At 45.3% G+C, this 24647-nt stretch overlaps 1 protein-coding gene across 2 annotated transcripts in view; it reads left to right on the forward strand.

Annotated features, from left to right (window-relative positions):
* Positions 1–24647, forward strand: part of LOC307078823 (protein kinase C zeta type-like) — a 48129-nt gene that overhangs the window by 9720 nt on the left and 13762 nt on the right. For both annotated transcript variants that reach the window (XM_079740819.1, XM_079740818.1), the window contains exons 3-13: positions 5458–5589; positions 6550–6637; positions 7464–7519; positions 7845–8045; positions 11481–11578; positions 12688–12774; positions 15290–15425; positions 15855–15942; positions 16235–16354; positions 18449–18528; positions 20617–20706. In XM_079740819.1, the coding sequence (XP_079596945.1) occupies positions 5458–5589; positions 6550–6637; positions 7464–7519; positions 7845–8045; positions 11481–11578; positions 12688–12774; positions 15290–15425; positions 15855–15942; positions 16235–16354; positions 18449–18528; positions 20617–20706 (1176 nt within the window). The remainder of the gene's footprint in view (positions 1–5457; positions 5590–6549; positions 6638–7463; positions 7520–7844; positions 8046–11480; positions 11579–12687; positions 12775–15289; positions 15426–15854; positions 15943–16234; positions 16355–18448; positions 18529–20616; positions 20707–24647) is intronic.

Genomic DNA, 24647 nt, shown 5'->3' on the forward strand with positions numbered 1-24647 from the left:
TGGCTAGTGGTTGACATATTTTAGTGGTGGACGTAATGCTAGCGTATGTCTCTTGCTAACGTTGGACGCACCAGTAGTGTATGTCCAATACCAACACTGGACGTGATGCTATAATTTGTCTTATGCTAGCCATAGACGTACTGCCTGCTAGCCCACTCTGACTGGAAGAGTGGAAACTTCTACAGAGACTAATGGGGTTACTTTCAGTCTTTAAGTAGCTCTTCCCGCTGGAGAGGGAGTGCACCGGCCCCTGGTTGTGCACTCCAGTGCTCTTAAAAGGCACAGGCTCACGGGAGGAGAGGCCTTGCCTGACAAAGGGTGGTTCTTTTTTTGTATTGTGTTGTTAACCGTTCTCTGACAAATTTGTTTATAGAACATACGTTTTTGTGTCTGGTTTATGATGATTGATTATATTTATTATAGCCTGTTTGAGGCTAGGCTTATGGACTATCACTTTCCCTTGATTATATGGATGAATTTTGTCTACAGACATAATTTTGGAATTGTGAAAAAGTGTGTAAACCTAAAAACTTTTACACACTGTTACACCTTAACCTTTTATACCTATTATAGATAGAAGCAGTCTGTGTTTAAATGTATTAGCTTACATACAACATAGCATCACAACATTGCACATGCATACACACTTGTCACTCAAGTATTGTACAATATGAAGTACTCATTTAGCTGGACTTTGCCTTTTCGCTGAAGGACAGGATACAGGTTATCATAGTGATGAGGCTGTTCACCTCCTAGGCAAAAAGTACTTGTTTCAATCCCCAATGTCTGCAGCCAATGTCTCCATCTATATGAGCAAGGTACCTATACCACTACTTGCTCCTTAATGGCATGCATCTGAATTCACCAACCTATAAATTGGTCTGGACAAAAGCTTCCGCTGAATAACAAATGGTATTAATATAGTACTGCAGGTTTTCCTTCCAATGCTTCTCGTAGTGAACCTGTCCCTCAGGTGTGCGTGTGTGTGTGGGTCTGCGTGTGTGTGTATCCACCATCTCCCCGGGCAGCTAGTGTCTGAGCAGAGTGCTTCAGTGTATTTCTGCTGACTTTGCTTGCCGTTTCCATAATACGTCCATGTGTCATCGATTATCTCTGAGACGTAGCGTCGATAGGCAGGTGCAGGCTAACGCAACGTGCAGCCCGAGCTCGGCTGGCATCACGCCATCCCCCTGGACATATTGAATAACTCGGCTCAGACATGAGGACCTACTGAACAAGGTAACAGCTGACTGGTTCTTGAAACGAGTAAACATCAGTTTTGATTCACCTAGCGTTGACGATGCACATTTTTCAGCCAACGGTTGTTGTTTTTTTGTATAGATTATTAACCAACTTTTTTTGTCAAGTCACTGGTGCTATAGGTGCTTTGCTTATGCTTTCAAGGTAAAGTGTAAAAGTGAAGACCTTCTGTGTGTATGGGTGCTTTTTATCTGTGGTACTGGAGTGTTTGGTCTCTTGAAGTACTGTGTTTTCATCATCAGCATATAAATGAGTCCGACGAGAATTAGGTCCGGCTTTCCTTCTTTCTTTCTTTCTTTTATTCTTTCTTTCGTGCTTCCTTTCTTTCCTCTTTTCTTTACCTCTCAACCCCATTCCGTACATCTCCTCTTCTTCTTTCAATCTCTCCCCCTTTGTTCTTTTGATGCCCTCCATCTCCTCTTAACTCCATTCCCTCCCTCCCTCCCTCCCTCTCAGTCTATCCCCCTCCCTCCCTCCCTCCCTCCCTCCCTCTCAGTCTATCCCCCTCCCTCCCTCCCTCCCTCCCTCTCAGTCTATCCACCTCCCTCCCTTCCCCATAACTCCATCCACACCCTACCTCCCTCGCCCACCATCTCTTAATCCATCCCCCTTCCTCCCCACATCACTCCAACCCCCCCCTCCCTCCCTCCCTCCCCCCCTACCCCCTCCTTCCCTCCCCCCCCCCTCCCCCCCTCCCCCCCTCCCTCCCTCCCTCCCTCCCTCCATTCCGTTGCTCTTCCGGGCTCAGTCACTGTAGCAGCAGCAGAAGAAAGATGCTTTTGTACAGGACCACGACTCCCCCCCACCCACCTCCACCTACCCCCCTCCCTCTCTTGTGAGGTCCTTTCACATCCCTGTACCCCTGCTGGCCTCATGTGGGCGATTCTTCAGCGGGGGTATGGAAAACCGTTCTACCTTTAACCCTTATAGCCGCACTCGGCAGAATACATTTTGTGCGCTGAAAAATGTATTCTAAGCAATTTATCAGTCAAATATATGTATCTTTAAAAAAAAAGGATAATTACTATTAAGAGTTATATTTATACTTAATTCCTAGTCTTCCAAAGTTAATTCTTGCTTCTATATTGAAACGGTGCAAGAGTACAATAAATGTCTTCATGAAGCAGGTAGGGGTTGGAACATCCTGCTCTAGGATGACCTCCAGGCAGGCCGTGGACCCAACCGCATACACCGGTAAACTAATACATATCATCTCCCAGACACTATTATGAGCCAGCCCATTGAACTGGACCATAATAATAGCAGTCTACACTTTTCCGTGCTACATTTCCGTTATGGGCAGCAGTGACTTACTGTTAATGTTGATGAAGTCATGTTCAGACAGTCAATAATATCATATCATCTGCAAAGAGCCCAAGCATTAGCAGTAGCCCTACTCCTCTGATCCTTATGTTTCCTGGATGGAGAATGTACCAGCTGGTCCACGTGAACAGCTCAATGTTGTTGCATTTTACTAAAGCCATTAAGTGATACTGTGAAAGGGCCAGTAATATAAAAGCTAGTAACAGAAATACTAGTTCCAGCAAGCCAACCAACCAATATCCAAACCCTTAATGAGCACCTCAGTACCTTAACTGCTCCCATCCAGGGTAACACATCTAGCAAAAGCCGTTTCCAAAATTGAATTCCAAAAATAAGCCACATGACAAGAAACCCTCAATCACAACCTTTGTTTCATGCTTTTAAAACTTCAAACCTTGCTTCACAGAGCCTTGCATTGAAGCAACCAAGGGTGAGAGAGTTCAGAGGAAAGCCAGCCACTAGCTGGTACAAACTGCCCCCTGAGCCTGTGACGATCACAGGCTGTGTTTGTGTCTGACTTCGGTCTGGCACGGCACTCAAAGGCACCCTTTAGAAAATAATTAAAATATAAAATACTGACTGACGGAGGTGTTTAATCCGCACGCCCCCTGGTGTGATGTCCTGAGTGTAGTGTCCAATGAAGGTGAATAGGTTTTATCTCTCGTCGTATAAGCATCAGCTGCTCTGAGAGAGACCAAGATGATGGTGAACCTTTAAGGAGGACAATAAGGGCTTGAAGTAAAAGGGCAGCGAGACAAAGACGCTCCTGGTTTATGTACCCAGACCCAAGAACAAGATGGTGCCACTGATAGCAGTGGATGTTGCCCTGGACAATGCTGTTCTGTTCCTATCATTATTTTATCAATTGGAATATCTTGTGTGTGTGTGTGTGTGTGTGTGTGTGTATATCTTATCTAAACAAGTTTAATAGCAGATAACTATCAGTCAGCTAACCTAGCGCTAACAGTCAGCTAACATAGCGCTAACAGAGAGTCCACAGAGAGCTAACAGGCAGCTAACAGAGAGTCAATAGAGAGTTAACAGAGATGCCACAGAGAGCTAACAGTCAGCTAAAGGAGAGCTAGCAGAGAGATTACAGTCAGCTAACAGAGAGTCAACAGAGAGCTAACAGTCAGCTAACAATGAGCTATCCGAGAGCTAACACTCAGCTAGCATAGTGCTAACAGAGAGCTATCAGAGAGCTAACAGTCAGCTAACAGAGCGTCCACAGAGAGCTAACAGTCAGCTAACAGAGACCTTGAACAGCATGTGTCATGATGCCATGTATTCTTGTAATAAGAGTAAACAACTTATATCTCAACCACTGACTCTCCACCAGCCAGGCGATGTGTTGTGCAGACAAAATACTTTCACTTATTCATGATTTCTTCTCTCGCTGCCTGCCTTCCTTCCTTCCTTTTGATTGGGGGGAAAAAACTTAAGAGTGCTTTGATCTCTCCTATAGAGCATCGCCATGGCAACAGAGTTTCGGACGGCGGGCCTTTGTTCCCCCATGCTTCGAGAGGGAAGGCCCGGCGGGGGGCGGGGGGGGCTCGTTGGTTACGTTTGAGGACAGTTAGTCGGAAACTCTGACTTATGCAACGCAGTCAAGTTCAACCCCCCCCCCCCCCATGGGAATGAGGGGAAGGGATCCCCCCCCCCCCACCATCTCCCTCCCCAGGACAAAGGACAAGGAGGCGTTCCCGAGAAGTAACTATAGCTCCTCGTAGCCAAACACTGAAGGAGGTCAAGGTTTTTTCAAAGGGCAGCAGAAAGGCTGAAGTATAATACACTGCGTCCGTGGAGTACCCCGCTCACTCAAACTGGGATAACAGCAAACAGAAATAGTAACCGCGCACTTGACTGTTTATTCGGGGTCTTTGCTGCCCTCTAGAGGCTTAACTGTGTTTTGGGGGGAACTAAAGCAAATTAATTTGTGCTATTTTTTGATTGATAATTCTGCTTCATGTTCTGTTTATTTGTGAACCAAAGTTTATATATTATTTAATTTATTCCACGGTCAGCTGATCTTGTTGTTTTCTTTGTGATTATATTGTGAAGTCACTTCTGGGTTTTTTCCATAAATGATGACAAAGAGTCACCAAGACGTTTAGATAGCAGCACATTACCTAATTTTAGCGGGGTGATTCCCAAGGCTGAGTCGAATCCAACGCTGTTCAATGTCATCCCTTTCCAGAACAAAAGCATCAGGCCTTCCAGGTCATTACATTCAGCAAAGAATGCAAAGCCCAAAAAACCCAAATGTATGTATTAATTGGATCGGTCTATTAGCCAATTAGACACATCAAAGCAATTGATTCAAAGCTATCGTCTTCTTTCCTATATACTTCTCTCTTATTATACTTAGTGTATACAGTGATGTCTTTACATGCAGTGAGCAGGTAGGGGGCTTCCTGCTCAAGGGTTGGTTAGAACGTGAACCTTGCCACTTATGTATGTTACTCCCTAACCTCTACTCTTTCCTGCCCCCTATCTAGCTGTCATTACATGGCTTTGTTGAACACTCAAGTCTGATTGGTCATTTTCGGCATTCGTTCCAGTGGTCTGTTCTTTATGAGTAGCAGACCTTTCGCGCTGGACGATGCTATTTCCAACCGTAGATTCGAACTAGTGCTGCACGATTTGGTGAAAAAGTCATATTGCAATTATTGTGGACAATATTGTGATTTGCGATTGCGATTCGATTAATCGTGCAGCACTAATTCAAACCAACAATTTTTCTTGCTTGACTACTCACAGTGACTCATCAATAACAAGGCTGCTGCCATATTGTCTGCCAAGAGCAGGTGTCTGATGTTTGATACTGACATTGAATCTCCCTGTCGTTCTTTGTGCTGTGTCTCTCCCCTCCAGAAGGCGTACTGTGGCCACTGCAGTGAAAGGATATGGGGGCTGGGGAGGCAGGGATACAAGTGTATCAACTGCAAACTGCTGGTCCATAAGCGCTGTCACAAACTCATCCCTCAGACCTGCCAAAAGCTTATGGTGGGTGGCCGTGACTACAGCGCCATCTCTGGTGAAGCAGGTGTCTTGGTAAAATTCTGTTTTAGACTGTCTCAAAATGGTTACAAATGGATTTCACTGGTGGGTTGCATTTATTTTTTTATGAAAAATGTGGGAAATATTACCCTTCCATCGTTATGACGATGACATAACATACAAGAGGCCAGACCCAGTCAGTTTAGATTAGGTTGAACCTCCCTTCTTTGGTCTGTTGATTGGCCAACACTGAGCAACCTGGCCTATCCTGGAAGGTTGCTACTGATGAATACAGTTGACAATACAGTGATCAACCCCGCTCACGGCTATCCACCCTATCAGCTGAGTGTAGGGCCCGACCTTTGGGATGTCTTCCAGAGGAACCTTCCCAAGCTTTAATCACGCTCTTCTCAAACCAAGACACTTTCGGCCGTAGTCGAACCCCCGCACACACTCAATGGGGATCAAGCACAGACACACACACACACAGACACACACACACACAGACACACACACACACACACACACAGAATGACACTCAGGCACACACACTCACACAGGCACACACTGAAGGACACTCAGTCAAACACAGACACACATACAGAAAGACACTCATTCAAACACACACACACACACACACACACACACACACACACACACACAGAAAGACACTCATTCACAGAATGACACAAACTGACACACACACACACACACACACACACACACACACACACACACGCACACACACAGAAAGACACTCATTCCCACACGGACACATGCGCGATTCAGCTGTACTCCCCCGGTGACTTCATTTACACATGTGAGCTAAAGAGAGAGAGAGAGGAGCGTCTTGTCTCTCCCCCAGGCCCCGTGGCCTAGAGGATGACTTGCTACTATGCTCTCTGTCGTCTCACCGGAGCCCTGCTTGGGTCCCTGTTCCCTCGGGGGCCCCTCTCCCCCCTCCAGGATCCAGTCATGCCATCCCAGGAGCCCCCCACAGACCAGCAGATCCAGGAGGTGGACCCCGCACCCGATGACTCTGACGACAACAAGGGTGAGGGCCGGGGGCTGGCTGGGTTTTGTGTATGCTATGTGTGAGGGGAGCAGATGTAGAACTGATGCGTTGTATTTGCTTTGGCCTGGTTTGGTTTGGTTAGTTGAGTTTAATTTGGTTTATTTTGGCATGGTTGAGTTGAGTTTGGTTTGGTTTGGTTTACTTAGATTGAGTTGCGTTTGGTTTGGTTTGGTCTATTTTTGATTAGTTTGGTTTGGTTTTATTTAGTTTTAGTGATCTTTAAGAAAGTTGACTCGTTTTGGTATATGCTAATGCTACATTCCTTCAAGAACGGTTTCATACTATAATGTGTAACCATAATATAAAGCAAACTAGAGTTACTGAAGAAAGTAAGAGATGTTTTGTCTTAGAAGCAATAGTAGAAAATAGAGACATAGAGATTATGACAGTTAACTGAACTGAAGCCTTGCCTTGCAGTGCAATGGATTTATCCTTCATTTATTATTCATTTATAAACACCCTTTATTCTATTCCATCTTCAAATATAAAATGAACACAAAGTTACACCTCTGCCTCCCCCAAATAAAAACGCTGAATTGAATTTCAGGCGATTTCCTGTGGTGTAGGTCGGTGCCAGTACCCCAAACGGAGAATGTGCATTAGACTCCCCTCTGCTGGCCAAAATGAGAATTAAATAAAACAGACACGCTGCAAAGAAATTTGCCTGTTTATCGTCTTTGTTAAGGATTCATTTGGCTGTAGATCGACTAGCACACATTTGTTTTGTGTTCTTGAAATGCCGATTGACTTGAAGGACATGAAATTCAAGTACATTTTGTTTTGTATTCATGTTTTGTGTTAACAGTATCGCTTACGCCGCACAATCGCACAGTGGATAAAACAGAGAATGCAGACACAGAGGTAAGGAAGATTCGGGTGTATCATGTTTGTAATTTGGGAACTACATTTTATTTTGTTTTTTAAATGGGTTGGATTAGAAATCCAGTAAAACTTGGAGAGAAATAATGCTATTCATCTTATTCATAAAAACATCAAACAAGAAATCATGGTTGTACTGATACACATCCTTTCCCATGACCCGGATAGAGTAGGCCTTCCACAGAGTATGAAAACACTCTTAAATCGCAACAGAAGCCAAGATATGATTCCTTAGTTTTATCTCTCTATGGCCCAATCGGGTTGATTCGTTCTTTACAATAGAGTTTGAATACCATTCCCTCCCCAGGACATGAAGGCGGTGGTGGAGGGGATCGGGGGCATCACCCTCACCCACCAGGAGGAGCAGGCACTGGGCCTGGCCCACTTCGACCTGGTGCGGGTGATCGGGCGGGGCAGCTATGCCAAGGTGCTGCTGGTGCGCCTGAAGAAGAGCGACCAGGTGTACGCCATGAAGGTGGTGAAGAAGGAGCTGGTGCACGATGACGAGGTGAGACATCCCACGAGACCCCACGCGAGACCCCACACGAGACCCCACCCTAGACTGCACACGAGACTCCACACGAGACCCCACGCTAGACTGCACACGAGACCCCACACGAGACTGCACACGAGACCCCACCCGAGACTGCACACGAGACCCCACCCGAGACTGCACACGAGACCCCACACGAGACCCCACCCGAGACCCCACCCGAGACTGCACACGAGACCCCACACGAGACTGCACACGAGACCCCACACGAGACCCCACCCGAGACTGCACACGAGACCCCACATGAGACCCCACCCTAGACTGCACACGAGACCCCACACGAGACCACGCTCAAGGCTACACATGAGACCGCGAGCACAGGAAGTGGGAAGGGGAAATAATTTTGGTACCGTTTTGTATTGGTTTCAGTCTGGTGTATGGCGCACTAAATCCCGCAGTGCACCAAGGACTTTTTCAGCACCATGTAATTATTTGTCAGTTTTTATTTTTCAACATATTCATCCAATAGAGACTGGTGACTTCTAACACAAAATAAATAAATAAAAAAAGGAAGAAAGAATGAAAGAATGACGATACAAAGTAAGAAGCAGTGAGAAGGTTAGCCAAGGAGTGACATGGCTTGAGGAGAAAAAGGAGCAGCATGAGCTAATTTCGAGGTAGAGAAAAGAAGCTTCGGAAGGAAGGAAGGAATGATGGAGGAGAGGAGGACTCAGGAAGGGGAGGGGAGAGAGGAGAAGAGATCAGTTTTTTACACAAAACACTTCAACTGAAATTAATTGAGTCATCTTTACAAGTGGGAACACGGGAACCCCCCCATGTGGAGCTCATTAATGGATTCACCCACCAATAGGAATATTAAAAGGATGCCATGATCTCTTCAATGTAATGAATCATAAACCTTGTGTTCCTGCTATCAAACACGTTTGGTTTTTCAGCTGAATAAGAAAAGCCATTTCAATCTCTCTCACGTTCACAACACAAGCTAGTCGGGAGCATCTCTCTCGTACTTCGCTGTAGTTTCCTGTTCATTAAGGTTCAGGGTTAGTGTTGCTAGGGCCGAGGTATGTGTTTTTGTCACTACTAGACCAAACATCATTATTATCATTTTCTTTCATCCTGAAGTTTAGCGTAAGTGTGTGGACTGGCAGGGGAAAGGAAAATCACTTGAATAGCGATGCCAATTCAAAAAATAATTATAATGTCCTTCAACAAATTGGATGAAGACAAATATTATTCAGCAAATATGTATTTCAGCTATTTGTTTTTTGAAGGCTATTCTATCTAACAAAAAACCTTGAACGCGGCTTAACACCTACTTTCACAACCAGAGCACATCAATAAATCTGATTAGGGGTAAGGTTGTGAGTAAGAGGATTCAATCCAACAGTTTTTCCTTTCATCCTGTTTCTATCCACTAGATGGGGCTACAGTTCAACTGATAAACCATTAAGAAATAGGCCGCTGTAAATCTAAACCGACTGAAATTTCAGAAATGATTATATATCAGCCCTTATTCCCCTACTCTATACCAACATGGGATTGGTCCATGCATATAAGGCATAGAATAAACCTACAACCATAGTATTTCAAATGTTATTACTCAAATAGATCATTACTCAAAAACACATTTCAGGTCTGCAATAAAATAATTGCAGAGTGTGGGGTTAAAAACCTCTAGAGCAGAGGTTCTCAACCAGCGGCTATGAACCATTGGCCGCCAGGCCACAGAGTTCAGAAATTATGCAAAAAATAGACGAAAAATTCCACAAAAACTGCCAAATATTTTATTTTACTGGCAGAAAATTGTAATATGTTCCAAACAATTTGTTCGGTAACTTATTAGATTTAATTGCCCAATCAGCAACTGGGTGTCAGCACACAAATATAGTTGCCCAAATGAAGTATGAATGTGCATAGGGCATCGCTCTTGGACACCCAATGCAGTAGTTTGTGTTAACTTTGTGTTTACTTAACGTGAAGCACTTCCCAACATCCTTATTGACCTTATATGGACCAGAGATCCGGGAACATCATTAGCACTCTTCGTTGTGGTTGATAGATGTGTGCTACATAACTGAAAAAAACAATTACAAAGATAAAAGATAGACATAGACAAAGATAAATTAACTAGTTAAATTGACTTGTTTTCTTGTTTCATTTTTTAGTGAGTTTAACACAGCACAATAAGTATACATTTGATGCTGTTAAAATGTTTGAAAACCGTGCGACTGTTATTATCGTGTATGGATAAAAAAACTGCCTGCGAAAATATTTCACATTTGCATACAGGGCCACAATAAAAGAAAGGTTGTGGAGGACGGCTCTAGAGCTAAAACTTTAGTTAAAGCAATGTTGTCGTTGGACATTGGATTAATTAATTCATGGTATTATTTGTGCATATACAGTGAATTATTTATTGACTTTGTAGGCTGAAGCATTGCATCAAACGTACCCGGTGGGAGGCTCCATAGAAACCGCCGAAAACATTCTTCTTCAGTCAGAAAAATGCCGCAATTATCGAAGTTACTAGATAGGAAAGAATTAGAAAGTGTCCAAACACTGACCGTTGTACCCATCAAGTAGACCACAGGAGGTCTGAATTTACACAAAAATAATAATCACGAGACGTAGCGAGGAGGGAAGCTAAGATACATAATATTCATAATTAGCATTAAACATTTACAGAACGTCAAAATACTGCGTCTCAAATCGGGGGGGAATCTTACTGCCTGAGGCTAAACCCTGCCTCGTAGCTTTGGTGGCAACAGTGTTTACGAGATTAAAAGCACAAACTAACCGTTTTTAACACAAGCCAAAGCTCCCCCTACAACAGTGTTTCAGAGGAACATTGCACTCAGCAAGTGAGAGAGGGCTTCATTATTTGTATCATTATCCTCAAGAGTCACTGCAGTTCCCCAAAAAGATATGCAGCTAGCTTCATGAGCTCAAGGTACCTTTAATAGTACCATAAGTCATTGCTAGTACCAGGAGCTGTGTAGCTTGTTTCAGGAGCTTTCAAGCGTTCACCAGAAGCTATTCCTAGTACCAGAAGCCGCTGGTAGCCACAGTAGCTCTGTAGCTAGCTTCAGTAGTGCACTGCAACCGTAGACTGCGAAATTGGCTAGCACATTTGCTTTGACCATCAAGGAACCATGTTTCTGGACATGACAGATATATATATAGACAAATGCCTGTCAATACATATTTTAAAGTTGTGCAGACTTGGCGCCTGGCTCTGAACAGATGTCGTTGTGCGTGGCAGGGTCCGTCTCCTTTTGTGTTTGTCTACCCGTCTCTCAAGGGCCGCTGTAATGCTGTATTGATCAGACATATCGATTGTTTAGGTCGTTTCTCAGTATGTCTGTCTGGGTCCCCTTCTCTCTCTCTCTCTCTCTCTCTCTCTCTGTCTCTCTCTCTCTCGTCCACCAGGATATTGACTGGGTGCAGACAGAAAAGCACGTGTTTGAGCAGGCGTCTACCAACCCCTTCCTAGTCGGCCTCCACTCCTGCTTCCAGACCGAGAGCCGGTAAGTGGCGGACAGAAAATGCAGCGGACCAAACAGAGAGCCCTGGTGTCTGCCATTCAGCACTGCCATTCAACAGCAGTACCCAGAACTAGATCTATTGATCCAGCCAAACCAGAAGCACAATGGGCAATGGAGACATTCTTTGAAACAACTGTTTGTCAATGTTATAAAACCAATACATTGAGATGGATTCTCAAAGTATGTGTCTTTTGCTGTTTTGTAGTGTGTACCCATACAATTCAGTAGATAGCTTTGTCTCTGCCCCTTCTCCCCCTCCAACACAGACTAGTGATAAGCCATGGCAAATATCTGCCTTAACATAAAATATGCCACATACACTCACCCGACCCCCGACAACGTCCCTCTCTAAAATGTATAATTCCTGATACTGTCAGTGTGTTGCGTTCCTTTTCAAGAAGCACATGCAGTGGATGTTTGCTACTAGTTTATTAAAACGCATCCTTCTGCCATACCGAATATAGTATTTAATATTAAAGTGCTCTTATGTAATAATGTGATGTTTTGTTGAGGGTTAGGGTAAGAGTAGTGTCGTTGGGTAGGCCTTCTGGAGCGTTTAACAGTGTTATCTTAGGAAATGTGTAACTTAGATGAGTCACTAGGGGGCATTGTTGCACTGTATCACCTGATTTAAACAGCTGGGCAAATTTAGCCTCACTCTCGAGACACATTAGCACTTTGAGCCCCCCATCTCACAAAAGTGGATAATTAAATAGAGCGCATGCATGAGATATGCTGAGCATAACACTATGCAGCATTCAGGCCGAATTTCAGTAAAGATTCACCTAGTCGCTTGTAAAAACATAAATAATAATAAAAATATAAAGAAAAACAACAAATGTTGTAATGTTTTAGCACAAATAATGCTATTTATTTATAAAATTACTTCATTACGAATTCTGTCGTCTTTCAAATGTATGGCCATGTGCCGCTTTCCCAGTTGACGGACTGCTGAACCACTGGTACAGATGCGTTAATGAGCAGGTCAGGGCTAGACAGCCTACTCAGGGATTGGAGGTCCCACACAAGGATGTCGAGGATTGACTCATTGTGAATTGTTTTGTATTATATTGTGTGTTTGTGTTTTGCAGGTTGTTTCTCGTCATCGAGTACGTGAATGGAGGAGATCTGATGTTTCACATGCAGCGGCAACGGAAACTTCCAGAGGAACACGCTCGGTAAAATCATTCAAACATCGACGAGAGTTACAGAAAAGTCACTTGAAGCGCTCTTTAATTACTCCCTGAAATGACTGCCTAAAATTGTAGATCAAAGGCCGTGACATTTACGTTAGTATTACAAATTTAAGTATGCAAATCGCTTGAGTAAAAGTGATTTTACATACAACTATTAAACTTACTTTGGATTCAAATGTACTTGAGTATCAAAACTTAGTAAGAAAAAGTTAAAAAGTTCACAGGTTGACATTAGCGGTAGATATGATCACAGGTGTTTGTCTCCGTAGTCATCCACTATAGACAGATAGTACACCACTGGTGGATGAGGAGGGTGAGTTGGTAGTGCGGCCGGCGCTTTTCTAACATGCTTAAAAGTACAGAAGTCTGTGTGGATATCCCTTTAGCATGAAGACAATTGTTTCACAATCAGTCACCGTCAGTCCAAGTAAATTGGAGAAAATAATAAATGATGAAAGTGAAAGCCAAAAAAAAATACAAACTTAAGTAAAGCACAGATACTCCAAATAACTACTTAGGCACTGTAACAAAGTATTTATACTGCTTTACTGGACACCGCTATTGTTAAGTTGTCTCAATCCTTATCTAACCCTCACGCCCTCACATCTAAGAACGATGGCCTGGATTAAAGCGCAGCAGACACAGAGACACCAGAACATTTATCTCTGGATGTCCCGCTGTCCAGACCTCAGATGTTGTTGCCCTAGCAACCGTCTGCCCCATCTCTACCCTCCCCCCCCCCCCCCCCCCCCCCCCCCCCCCCCCCCATCTGCCCCTCCAACGTCCTCCACCACTTGTTCACATCCTATCCGTTCCTCTGCTGAACAATCAAGTAGAAAATGAAAACGTGGGATCTCTCTGTGTGGAGGAGGCTGACCGGGGGATGGCTGGGTGATTGGATTCGGGAGGTTAAGTTGACACGGCCGCTGTGTGCTTCAACCGGAGCTGCCATGACTAAAAACAGCGTAGGCTAATCAAATAGGAACAACAACAGGAGAAGAGGAAGAGTGAGTGTGTGTGTGTTTTCTGTGTGGGCCACTGACTCACTGGGCGTGCGCCATAATGGCTCTGGATGAAACACATTTTGGTGATGTTCCCCTCCTCGCCGTTTCCCCTCCTACGCTGATTCTGTCTCCCTCCTGCGCGTGGAGGAGGTGTCCTTCAGCTTAGTCTGGATTCGTGTCTCTATTGTCTGCGGATGTTCTGCCTGGCTGACAGATGACTGGGGGGGGGGGTCTGTACGGCATTTACATTCCACCACCGAAGGGGCTCTCTCTCACTGCGCCTTGAACCCGGGGTGTTCAAGCAACACGTCCCTTCCCAGCGCCTCGTTCATTGATACCACCGCACTCAACACACCGCCGCAACGAACCACCGCCATGGAGGAAAAAACGAAAAGAAATAAAACAGATAACGAGCTCCCATAATTCATCGGGGCCTGTCTACTTCGCGTGGCGCGCACGGCGTGCGCAGCGCTGGTGGATGAATGCCGGATCAAAGGCAGCGAAATCATGCCTGGCACCGATGGGGCCCCCTCACGTCGGGGCCCCTGCGATCCGACGGGCGCGGGGCGCATGCAAAACAGCGCCATTATCACCCGGAAGCCGTCCTACATATTCATGAGCGCTGTCGTAAAGAGCAGTGCCTGGGAAGCACTCGGCTGTATGTCCTCCCCAGGTCCCCACTGGGGACAGCGGTCAGCAGGCATTAGAGGAGCTGTACCAGTAACCGGGGCTGGCTGGAGCCGGCACGGACGCACGCCAGCTGGGGGACCAATGGGGAGCGGAGCCAACATGGCTCCCGTCTCTGGGACATGGAGGGAAACGGGGTGGATTGGCCGTGGGAGCTCTATGCTGCTGACTACATCACAGACAGCGCCACGCACAATTCGCTACAACACTGCTATAGAATAGACTGGGTAGACTGGGACACTAAAGTACAGAATAGAACTGACAAAATGGAACAGAATGGAATAGAGTCGAACAGACAGCGTAGTATTGAATGCAGTACAATAGGATGGAATAGGACAGAGTAGAATACATGGAATAGGATAAAAACTAAATAGAATAGAGTAGAATAGAACAGATTGAGATATTCAAATTTCTCGTCTAGTTGGTTCAGCTGTATATAGCTTAAAGAAATGGACAATATGAGTACCTCTCTCTGTAGTGATTCAGATCAGAGTGTTTGAGCAACTCGCGGTTCGAGGCTCTTAACAAGGCCAAATAAACTGTCACTACTTTAAAAATACAGCCTTGCAACCATGCTCGTATTTATTCATGAAACTGTTTCTGTAATTGTATGTGTTCAGGGCCGTATGTCTTCATGGTGGTACAATAGACAATTTTCTATCCTTACGCGATCAACGATGGCGTTTTTTTTTAATCTTTGAATCTGGTGTCTAGTAAGAACTCAAAAGGACCACATTTGATACTTGCGCCCTCTGTCCCTTTAGTTTAGTTTGTAAGTTGATCATGGATCTCTTCTATCATTTCAGATTCTATGCTGCAGAGATCTGCATCGCGCTGAACTTCCTGCATGAGAAAGCGATCATCTACCGCGACCTGAAGCTGGACAATGTGCTGCTTGACCACGAAGGACACATCAAGCTCACCGACTACGGCATGTGCAAGGTACGCCTGGCCAGGACGGAGCAAAGTGCTGAAAGGAACCTTGTAAAAAATGAATTATTATTTGTCTTTTCTCTCCAAAGACCCAAATACATTTTGAAAAAATACAAAAAGTCCAGGGTTGATTGATTGGGGGATGGATGTTGGGTTTTGGTTCTTTTGAGAATGGACCTTTTTAAATATTTTCTGAGTAGAGAAGGTTTAGGTCGTCCAAACGGACTGAAAGTAGAAGAACAGATTTGAATACCTGTATTGAAATTGAAATTACGAACTGCTTGTTCTTGTGTGTTCTCCTTCTCCTCCTTCTCCTCCCTCTCTTACTTCTTATCCTTCACCTCCTTCTCATTTTTCTTCTCCATCTCCAACCTCTCATCCTCCCTCTCCTCCCTCTCCTCCCTCACCTCTTTCTCTCCCGATGGCTGGGACCCCCAGGAGGGCATCAGACCGGGGGACACCACCAGCACTTTCTGCGGGACTCCAAACTACATCGCTCCAGAGATCCTGCGTGGGGAGGACTACGGTGAGGGGTGGGGTCTGACACTGCACAGTGTCCGAAAGCGCAACAGTGCAACAACACAACACACGTTAGACCTTTAGCTCATGTGTCCAATAAGTAAAGTAAACTCACACCATAATGGTCTTCTGTGTGTTTGCGTTGTTGTACCTACAGTATTCATATTATTGACGTATTAAAGTGGAAGTACATTAATATCTGAAATAGTGCAAACAACAAACTGTGTGTGTGTGTGTGTGTGCGTGTGTGTGTGTGTGTGTGTGTGTGTGTGTGTGTGTGTGTGTGTGTGTGTGTGCAGGCTTCAGCGTTGACTGGTGGGCGCTGGGAGTGCTGATGTTTGAGATGATGGCGGGCAGGTCGCCCTTCGACATCATCACAGACAACCCTGACATGAACACAGAGGAGTACCTCTTCCAAGGTGAGACGGGCGAGAGAGAGAGAGAGAGAGAGAGAGAGAGAGAGAGAGAGAGAGAGAGAGAGAGAGAGAGAGAGAGAGAGAGAGAGAGAGAGAGAGAGAGAGAGAGAGAGAGAGAGAGAGAGAGAGAGAGAGAGAGAGAGAGAGAGATCTTACCTGAGTACCACCTTTTTTATCCTATTGTATTACAGTGTTCACCATTTTTGAGGTGGGGGAGAAAGAGAGAAAGAGAGAGGGAGAGCCATGAAAGATAGATAAATACAAGAGTAAATACTTCTGGTCTATACTTCAAGTCAGTCGTTTCAATTCATTGAATGTATTAATTCATTATTTATGCATTAAGCCTGTTAATTAGTTCCATTCCCTCGTCTCGGAGACGTCTGGACTTGTGTTTTGTCAACCATACCGTCTCCACAAGAACACGTAGTCGGCACATACAGCATGTGCATCATATATAATACATGCATACATACAAACACCCATGAATATGAAAAGATATTGATATGTTTACGTGCATAATGTATTTCATTGTTGATTGCTAGAATACAGTGTGAGATCCTAGTGCCAACCCTGGCTGCAACAACGTTTACATTCAGCCATATGCTCCCCTTATATTTACTGTGTGTGTATATATATATATATATATATATATATATATATATATAGCTCACCCCTTTAGCCTGCCATCCCTCTCCCATCTACACATACACACTTATACATTAACACACAAACATATGCTCATACACACACACAGACACACACATTCCACCATACTACCAGCCTCCCGTTAGGAACTGCGTCTGGTGCATGTTTGCCGCATGCCTTCCATGGCACCATAGCATCTGCTACCTGATCCACCTTCCTGGCGCTCTCGCTCTCTCTCCCTCTCCCTCTCTCTCCCTCTCTCTCTCTCTCTCTCCCTCTCTCTCTCCCCCTCTCTCTCTCTCTCTCTCCCCCTATATCTCCCTATATCTCTCACCCTCAATGCCAGACTGCCAAAGGACACCACCCCCCTCCCTCTCCAGGAGTTAGGCCCCGCCCCACAATATGTTTACCCGGTGGACCACGGCCCAGACAGACAGACAGGCAGACAGACAGAGCCGAGTCTAGCACAAGCTTGTGTGTGTATATGTGTAGTTGTGTGCGTGTGTGTGTGTCTCCGCAAAAACATCTACAGAGAATACAACATTATGTATATAAAAAAATTATATTCCAAGCTCCAACCATAAGGTCTATGTGTGAGAGCGTGTCTACGTGTGTGTGTGTGTGTGTGTGTGTGTGTGTGTGTGTGTGTGTGTGAGTGTGAGTGTGTATCTGCTGGGAGGTAGACAGTGCAGATGGCACGTTGGCATTATCTCAACCGACCCCCATGCTCCAAATCCCCTCCGTGCCTTTACGGTCTCAGGCCAGAGGTATGCCAACCTACACCCACCACCACCACCACCAACAGCTCTCCCTGGTCCCCCGGGGGGCTCAATGGGAGTGTGATGCCTGGCTTAGTGCCACCCTGTGTGGGCACAGCTGTCAGAGTCACCCTCCCCCCTGGAGCTGCTGGTCCTCCTCAAAGCTGCACCATATAGAAGTATATCATATAGGTATATTATCAGTGTTAGGTGAGGTAGATTGAGGTGGGGCTCTTGATCGTAATAATATTTCGATAAACTTGTACGATGAGCCTTAATGTCGGGATTATTTTTTTTAAAGGATTTTTTTATGAGTCATCTTGATTTTGGTAGATCTTCTACATAAAGTATAATGGAAAGGTGTGTGTGTGTGTGTGTGTGTGTGTTTGTGTGTGTGTAAAAGACAAAGTGTACATAGAAGGTTAACCCAACAGGAGGTGTGGTCCCCGACCAACAAACACATGGTCCTGAGTCTCCTCATTTGAGAGAAATGTCCTCCATTTAATGATGGTGGTACTGTCTCTCCTTCCTTCTGTTGGTCTCTCTATTTATATTCTCTCTCTCCGTGTATATATATAGATATATTCAAGATTCAAGGGCCTTTATTGGCATCAAAAACGTATATTTATGTTGCCAAAGCACAAATATATATTTAACACTCTGTCTCTCCCTCTCTCTCTCTCCCGCCCTCCAGTGATCCTAGAGAAGCCAATCAGGATCCCCAGGTCTCTGTCGGTGAAGGCGGCCAGCGTCCTCAAAGGATTCCTCAACAAGGTGAGCACAGTCCCTGCTCTGTTTCTATACCTCTCCATACCGCTCTGTATCTCTCTGTAGCCCTCCATGCCTCTCTATATCTCAGTATATCTCTATATCTCAGTATATCTCTGTATACCTCTCTATATATCTGTATATCTCTGTATACCTCTCTATATACCTCTCTTCTCCCTACCTGCCTCTCTATATCTCCCTCTCTAGCTCTTCTCTCTTCCCCTTCAAATCTTTCTCTCTCTTCTCTCTCCTTTCTCTCTCTCTCCCCTCCTCTCCCTCCCCTCCCTCCTCTCCCTCCACCTGTTTCTGTCTCTCCCTCGCCCCTCTCCAGACTTGGCCCAGAGCTGGCCCTGAGTGGGACAGATGCCCGCACGAGTCAAGTCCATTTTATCATATCGTTAGCTCCCCTCCACGGGCACATTAGTCAATATTTCTTCCAAGAAGAAATGCAGTTTATTTTGGTAAATTGTACATCATCATCTAATCAATTTAACTTCCTCTTCCACAACCGGAAGGTTAACGTGATGATGTTGTCAAGAGCTCACTAACAGGCTAAACACCCCCCACGCACACACATAAACACACACTCGCACTCACTGCTCACACACACATAAACACGCATGTGCACACACCGCTGGTTAGCATGACGCTGGCTAGCACACAGCTGGCTGACATAGAGCTGGCCAGCACCCCGTTCAATAACATAAAACTGGCTCACACACAGCTGGCTAGGACACAGATCACTAACTCACCGCTGGCTAGCACACAGATCCCTAACACATACAGCTGGATGGAAATGGTACTTGGGTTTTGTCGTTTTTGCATGATCTCGTCCAATCAGCCCTCCTCTTGCATTCTGTCCAACATCCTGCTGTACGTAGACTTCCCATTGTAGAAGTACGATAAGCTCTAAACGCCATCTCAGCCCTTCTTCATTCTGCTCAATATGCACATAATAGCGCTCATGCATTTGAAAGTGGGTCAGTCCCATTAACATGAGTGGGATTAGGAGACAGTTTGCTAAAAGGAAACTGTAAAGGAAGATGTTGTTCGTTCTGTGAGAGACCTGCTCTAGGATAAGTGGATGGCAGGTCGGTTTGGTCTACTACAGCGCCCTGTTTAACCCTCAAGCCTTAGGGTGTTTGTGTGTTTGTTTGTGTGTGGATCTGGGTTTGAGTGTGGAGCATATGTTTACGTTGGCCCAACACCCTGCCCCTTCTCGTAATCAACTGGGGGGGGGGCGAAGTGGTTTGAGCAGACGCAGATATCCACCATGTGTACTGCGGGGTTGATGCCACAGGCGATGTGGGGGGTGGGGACGGGGGACGGGGGGGGAAGAGTTAATGGGGGAGAGTTTGACATTGGGGCGGTGGTCCTGGCCGCCGCAACACAAAATGCTGATGCTTGAGTTCATTTTTTCATGCGGTGCTTTATGATTATTTAATGACTTTAGTAGCATTTTTTGTATTTGTGATATTGTTTTAGTAAGGCTGTACCTCACCCTTATTGCCAATTATTGACCAGTGGAAGGATCATTTATGTGTACATATACAGTGGAGACAATGTGAATGAATGTTCATTCAAAAACTCATTGATGTGATATAGTAACAAGAAATGAATTCAATAATTCACATCATTTTAAAAAAACGAAATAGCAGATTTTCTTTAACTTCCAGCTAATTAAAACAAAATAATTTTAAACTTTGTGCTTTTACAAGTTTTCGTGCTGCTTTAATAATTTATACAATTAATAAGCAAGTTCTCTTCATGTATATATTTCCCATACTGACTGATCTCCCACATGAGTTTTCCATTGTGAACCATGGATCCAAACCGACACAAGAGACTCATGTTGTGCTTGAAAGACGATGAAAAACACATATAGTGGGTCTAGCACTACGCTACTGGCTCGCTCAATGCTAATAAAGACAATCTGCTATTCAACATTTCCTTTAGCAGGCGGTTTTATCCCGAGTGGCAACCAGCGAACATTAGATCCAGACAGAAAACCACACATGTCAATCCAGGCAAAGGTTTGAAGATCACACAGATAATGGAACCAGGGTGGTCACATGACCTGTGTCTCCTCCCCAGGACCCCAAGGAGCGGCTGGGGTGCCAGGTTGAGACGGGCTTCACGGACATCAAGTCGCACACCTTCTTCCGCACCATCGACTGGGAGCAGGTGAGGCCCCCACAGCCTGTAACCAGAAAGACAGTTCACCCGGTGCCAGCCTTATCCGGGCTGTCGGCACGTTCGTCCTTTCACCCACACAAACACACATACATTCATGCAATCATAAATTCACACACTGAAAACGTTCACACATACAAACATTTACAAGTCCACAGATGTATACACACATTCATGCGTGCATGCCTTGATAGTCCCACAGACTTGTTCAGACATACACCAGTCAGACATTCACCATGTCATACATTCTTACGCAGATTCACCCGTGAATCACACGTGGACAAGCATGTCTCTGGCCGTGCACGGTAGCAGCAAGCCAACAGTCAGGGTGGGACAGGGGTGGGGCATGCTGCTCAGAGGCAGTTCAGCATTTAGCCATGTGTGGCTGAGGATCAAACAAGCCATCCATCCCTCTGGTCAGCGGGGCGACCACTTCTTTTCCTTGAGATACTGTCTCCTCAGGGGTGGGGGGGAGGGGGAATGTGATACCCGACTATGTTAATGCTTTCCTGTACATAGCAAGCTATTTTTTTAGGAGGAAGGATCTACTGTACAGCTGTTGAGCGGCATTTCAATATTTAAACGAGATCCCATGCTAATTAAGCAACCACAATCCAACAATTCCTTCTTTGGTTGGCTTTATGTTCTGAATTAATTTGAGTATTTTAATTTTACAACAGTTGTCTGTGATATGAGGAATTTAAATAACAAAAAATGACTGTCAGCTTCTATTGTTTGTCTTAACGTCATCACCATCATCAGGGCCCTTTGTTGTGTGTGTGTGTGTGTGTGTGTGTGTTAAAAAATGGATGAGACGGTTGTAGACATGGTGCACAGTCTGCCCTCTCTCACAGCAACAGCACAAATAAAAGTGAATTCCTAATCATATGCACACACACACACACACAGTGAGTGTGTGTGTGTGTGTGTGTGTGTGTGTGTGCTTTAAAGCAGAAGTTGCTTGATCGGTGGCGTGGGAGTGACGTACATGGGTGTTTGAACGCAACATGAAAGTGGAATGGGGGTCCATACAATATTCAGCACACCTCTCCGCAAGGCTCGGCTAATGATGATGGGGAGCGCCTACTCACACAACCGCCATCACTTCAACTTTCTGGATCTGGAAACTTTGCTTTCAGTGGATCAATCCCTATGTCTGTGTGTGCGTGCGTGCATGTGTGTGTGTGTGTGTGTGTGTGCGCGCGTGTGCGTGTGTGTGTCTTTGTGCGTGTATGTTAAATGTTGAAAAAGCAACGATGGTCGAACTGACTGAATCGCAAAAGATAATCAAACCTGGATAACATTGTTTTTAGGAGACGCAACCAATCTACTATACACACCAATGTATTCACTATTGCGTCATTTATCAGATGTGAACTACATTAGGAGCAGGTAGGGTTGAGGTTTATCTTGCTAGTTGAACACGCTTAGCACTAGACCCCTAGACTATCCCGTCCCCACTGTATGTATATATTCATATTTTTTATTACTATTTATATATTGGACTACATTTTATCGCCCTATACAAGGTACTTTGTGCTCTGCATTAAAGGATAGCCCGTCGTGTTATATATAACCTCCAAGGGAGGGCGTCTGTGCTGAAACGAGGCCAGCCCCCACCCGGGGCTACATTAGATTAAGATGACCTGCAGGAGGACATGAATGCAGCCGCTGCGCATGAAGTACAGACAAGATGGTGTAGAAGATGGGGACCACCTTTTAGATAGTCTAGATCGTTTTCAGACTGCTTCCACCTCAACCAATCACGCAGCTGATATCTTATCACCTCATCAAGTAACGTTCCGCCCTGTGGAAATACCGTCCAATATTCCTGAACGTTTTTTTATTTTATTTTTATAAAAAAGGCATTATGGAATATTGTATGATATCAATAGCAGAATCCAAAAACTTGAAAGATCCTTTAAAGGCTAAACCCATCTCCCGTGTGCAACAAAGACAGTTAGGATAAGATGTTACACAACTAAGTACTATAACTAAGTACGACATACAATAAGTGCGTACATTAAGTGCCAGGACATTCAATACAATAAGTAGGAGGGGTGGGATGGGGGGGTGCTATGCAGAGTCTAAGTTAACTCTGAACCCAGTCTAGGTGAACCAAGACCCCAATCAAAAATCCATTACCCTGAACTCACTGGACAGACTTCATTACCACCTGTCCCAGGGAATACTCTACTACTGTGTATCACACAGTTAACACCTAACGAGCCAACAAGCATTGAGGTGTGTGTGTGTGTGTGTGTGTGTGTGTGTGTGTGTGTGTGTGTGTGTGTGTGTGTGTGTGTGTGTGTGGTGGGGGGTGTATCCGTATAAAAAAAGACTAATAAAAGCAGTCTTAATGAGCACTGACAGGGCCGACCCATCAAGCGCAACACAAACGCTGAGCGCGACTTTATGACATCAAGGGGTAAAAAAAAAAAACCCGCCCCACCCCACCCCACTCCACCGTCACCCTGTCAACACCACAACATGGCAGCTCCTCCACCCCAGCACCCTCAACCCGTCACCCCACGTACCTGAAAGGGGTGCAGTACAGAGCGTAGAGAAATGGGGGGGGGGGGGGGGGGGGGGGGGGGGGGGGGGGGCACGTCAATGACAGTGTGGGCCCCGGCGCTCGCTCTGCCCTTCAAGCCGGCTGCGTCTCTCTCTGAGGGGCTCCCGGGGGCCCGCACACCTGACACGCTGTTTATCTCCTGTCTCATGTTCCTGACTGCTGCATTCATATTAATATTAATGTTAATCACCAACATGCCACTCTCCAGGGAGGGAGGGGGTTGGGGTAGGGGGGGAGGGGGGCGACATGCTTGAATATCATTTACCGCCCGACTACTACTGTCCCACACACGTGCACGCGGGTGCACAGACACACACATGCGTGCGCATGGGGGCGCGCACACATCTATACACACGCACATGCATGTGGACTCATGGACACGCACACAGCTTCCACATAAACAGAAGAACACACACACACACACACACACACACAGACACACACACACACACACACACACACACACAGTGTGTCTCAGGGTCTGCCAGAGGGCAGAGGCACTGACTTCCTGTTTGAATGCTCTTGTAAAAGTTGTCCTGGTGATAGAAGATTAGATAAAACCCTGTTCTATCGGCGCATTATTGTTTGGCCTTTGACATGCGGACAAAGAAATGTTGAGGGAGGAATCGACCAGGTGGGATTTGAAAGGCGATGAAGGGGGGGACTTTTGTACATACAGTGGGGCAAAAAAGTATTTAGTCAGCCACCAATTGTGCAAGTTCTCCCACTTAAAAAGATGAGAGAGGCCTGTAATTTTCATCATAGGTATACCTCAGCTATGAGAGACAAAATGAAAAAAGAAATCTAGAAAATCACATTGTCTGATTTTTAATGAATTTATTTGCAAATTATGGTGGAAAATAAGTATTTGGTCAATAACAAAAGGTCATCTCAATACTTTGTTACATGCCCTTTGTTGGCAATGACAGAGGTCAAACGTTTTCGGTAAGTCTTTACAAGGTTTTCACACACTGCTGCTGGTATTTTGGCCCATTCCTCCATGCAGATCTCCTCTAGAGCAGTGATGTTTTTGGGCCACACGGATTTTCAACTCCCTCCAAAGATTTTCTATGGGGTTGAGATCTGGAGACTGGCTAGGCCACTCCAGGACCTTGAAATGCTTCTTACGAAGCCACTCCTTCGTTGCCCGGGCGGTGTGTTTGGGGTCATTGTCATGCTGAAAGACCCAGCCACGTTTCATCTTCAGTGCCCTTGCTGATGGAAGGAGGTTTTCACTCAAAATCTCACAATACATGGCCCCATTCATTCTTTCCGTCATACGGATCAGACGTGCTGGTCCCTTGGCAGAAAAACTGCCCCAAAGCATGATGTTTCCACCCCCATGCTTCACTGTAGG

The sequence above is a fragment of the Pollachius pollachius genome, assembly GCF_949987615.1.
Source record: "Pollachius pollachius genome assembly, chromosome: 8".
Lineage (NCBI taxonomy): Eukaryota > Metazoa > Chordata > Actinopteri > Gadiformes > Gadidae > Pollachius > Pollachius pollachius.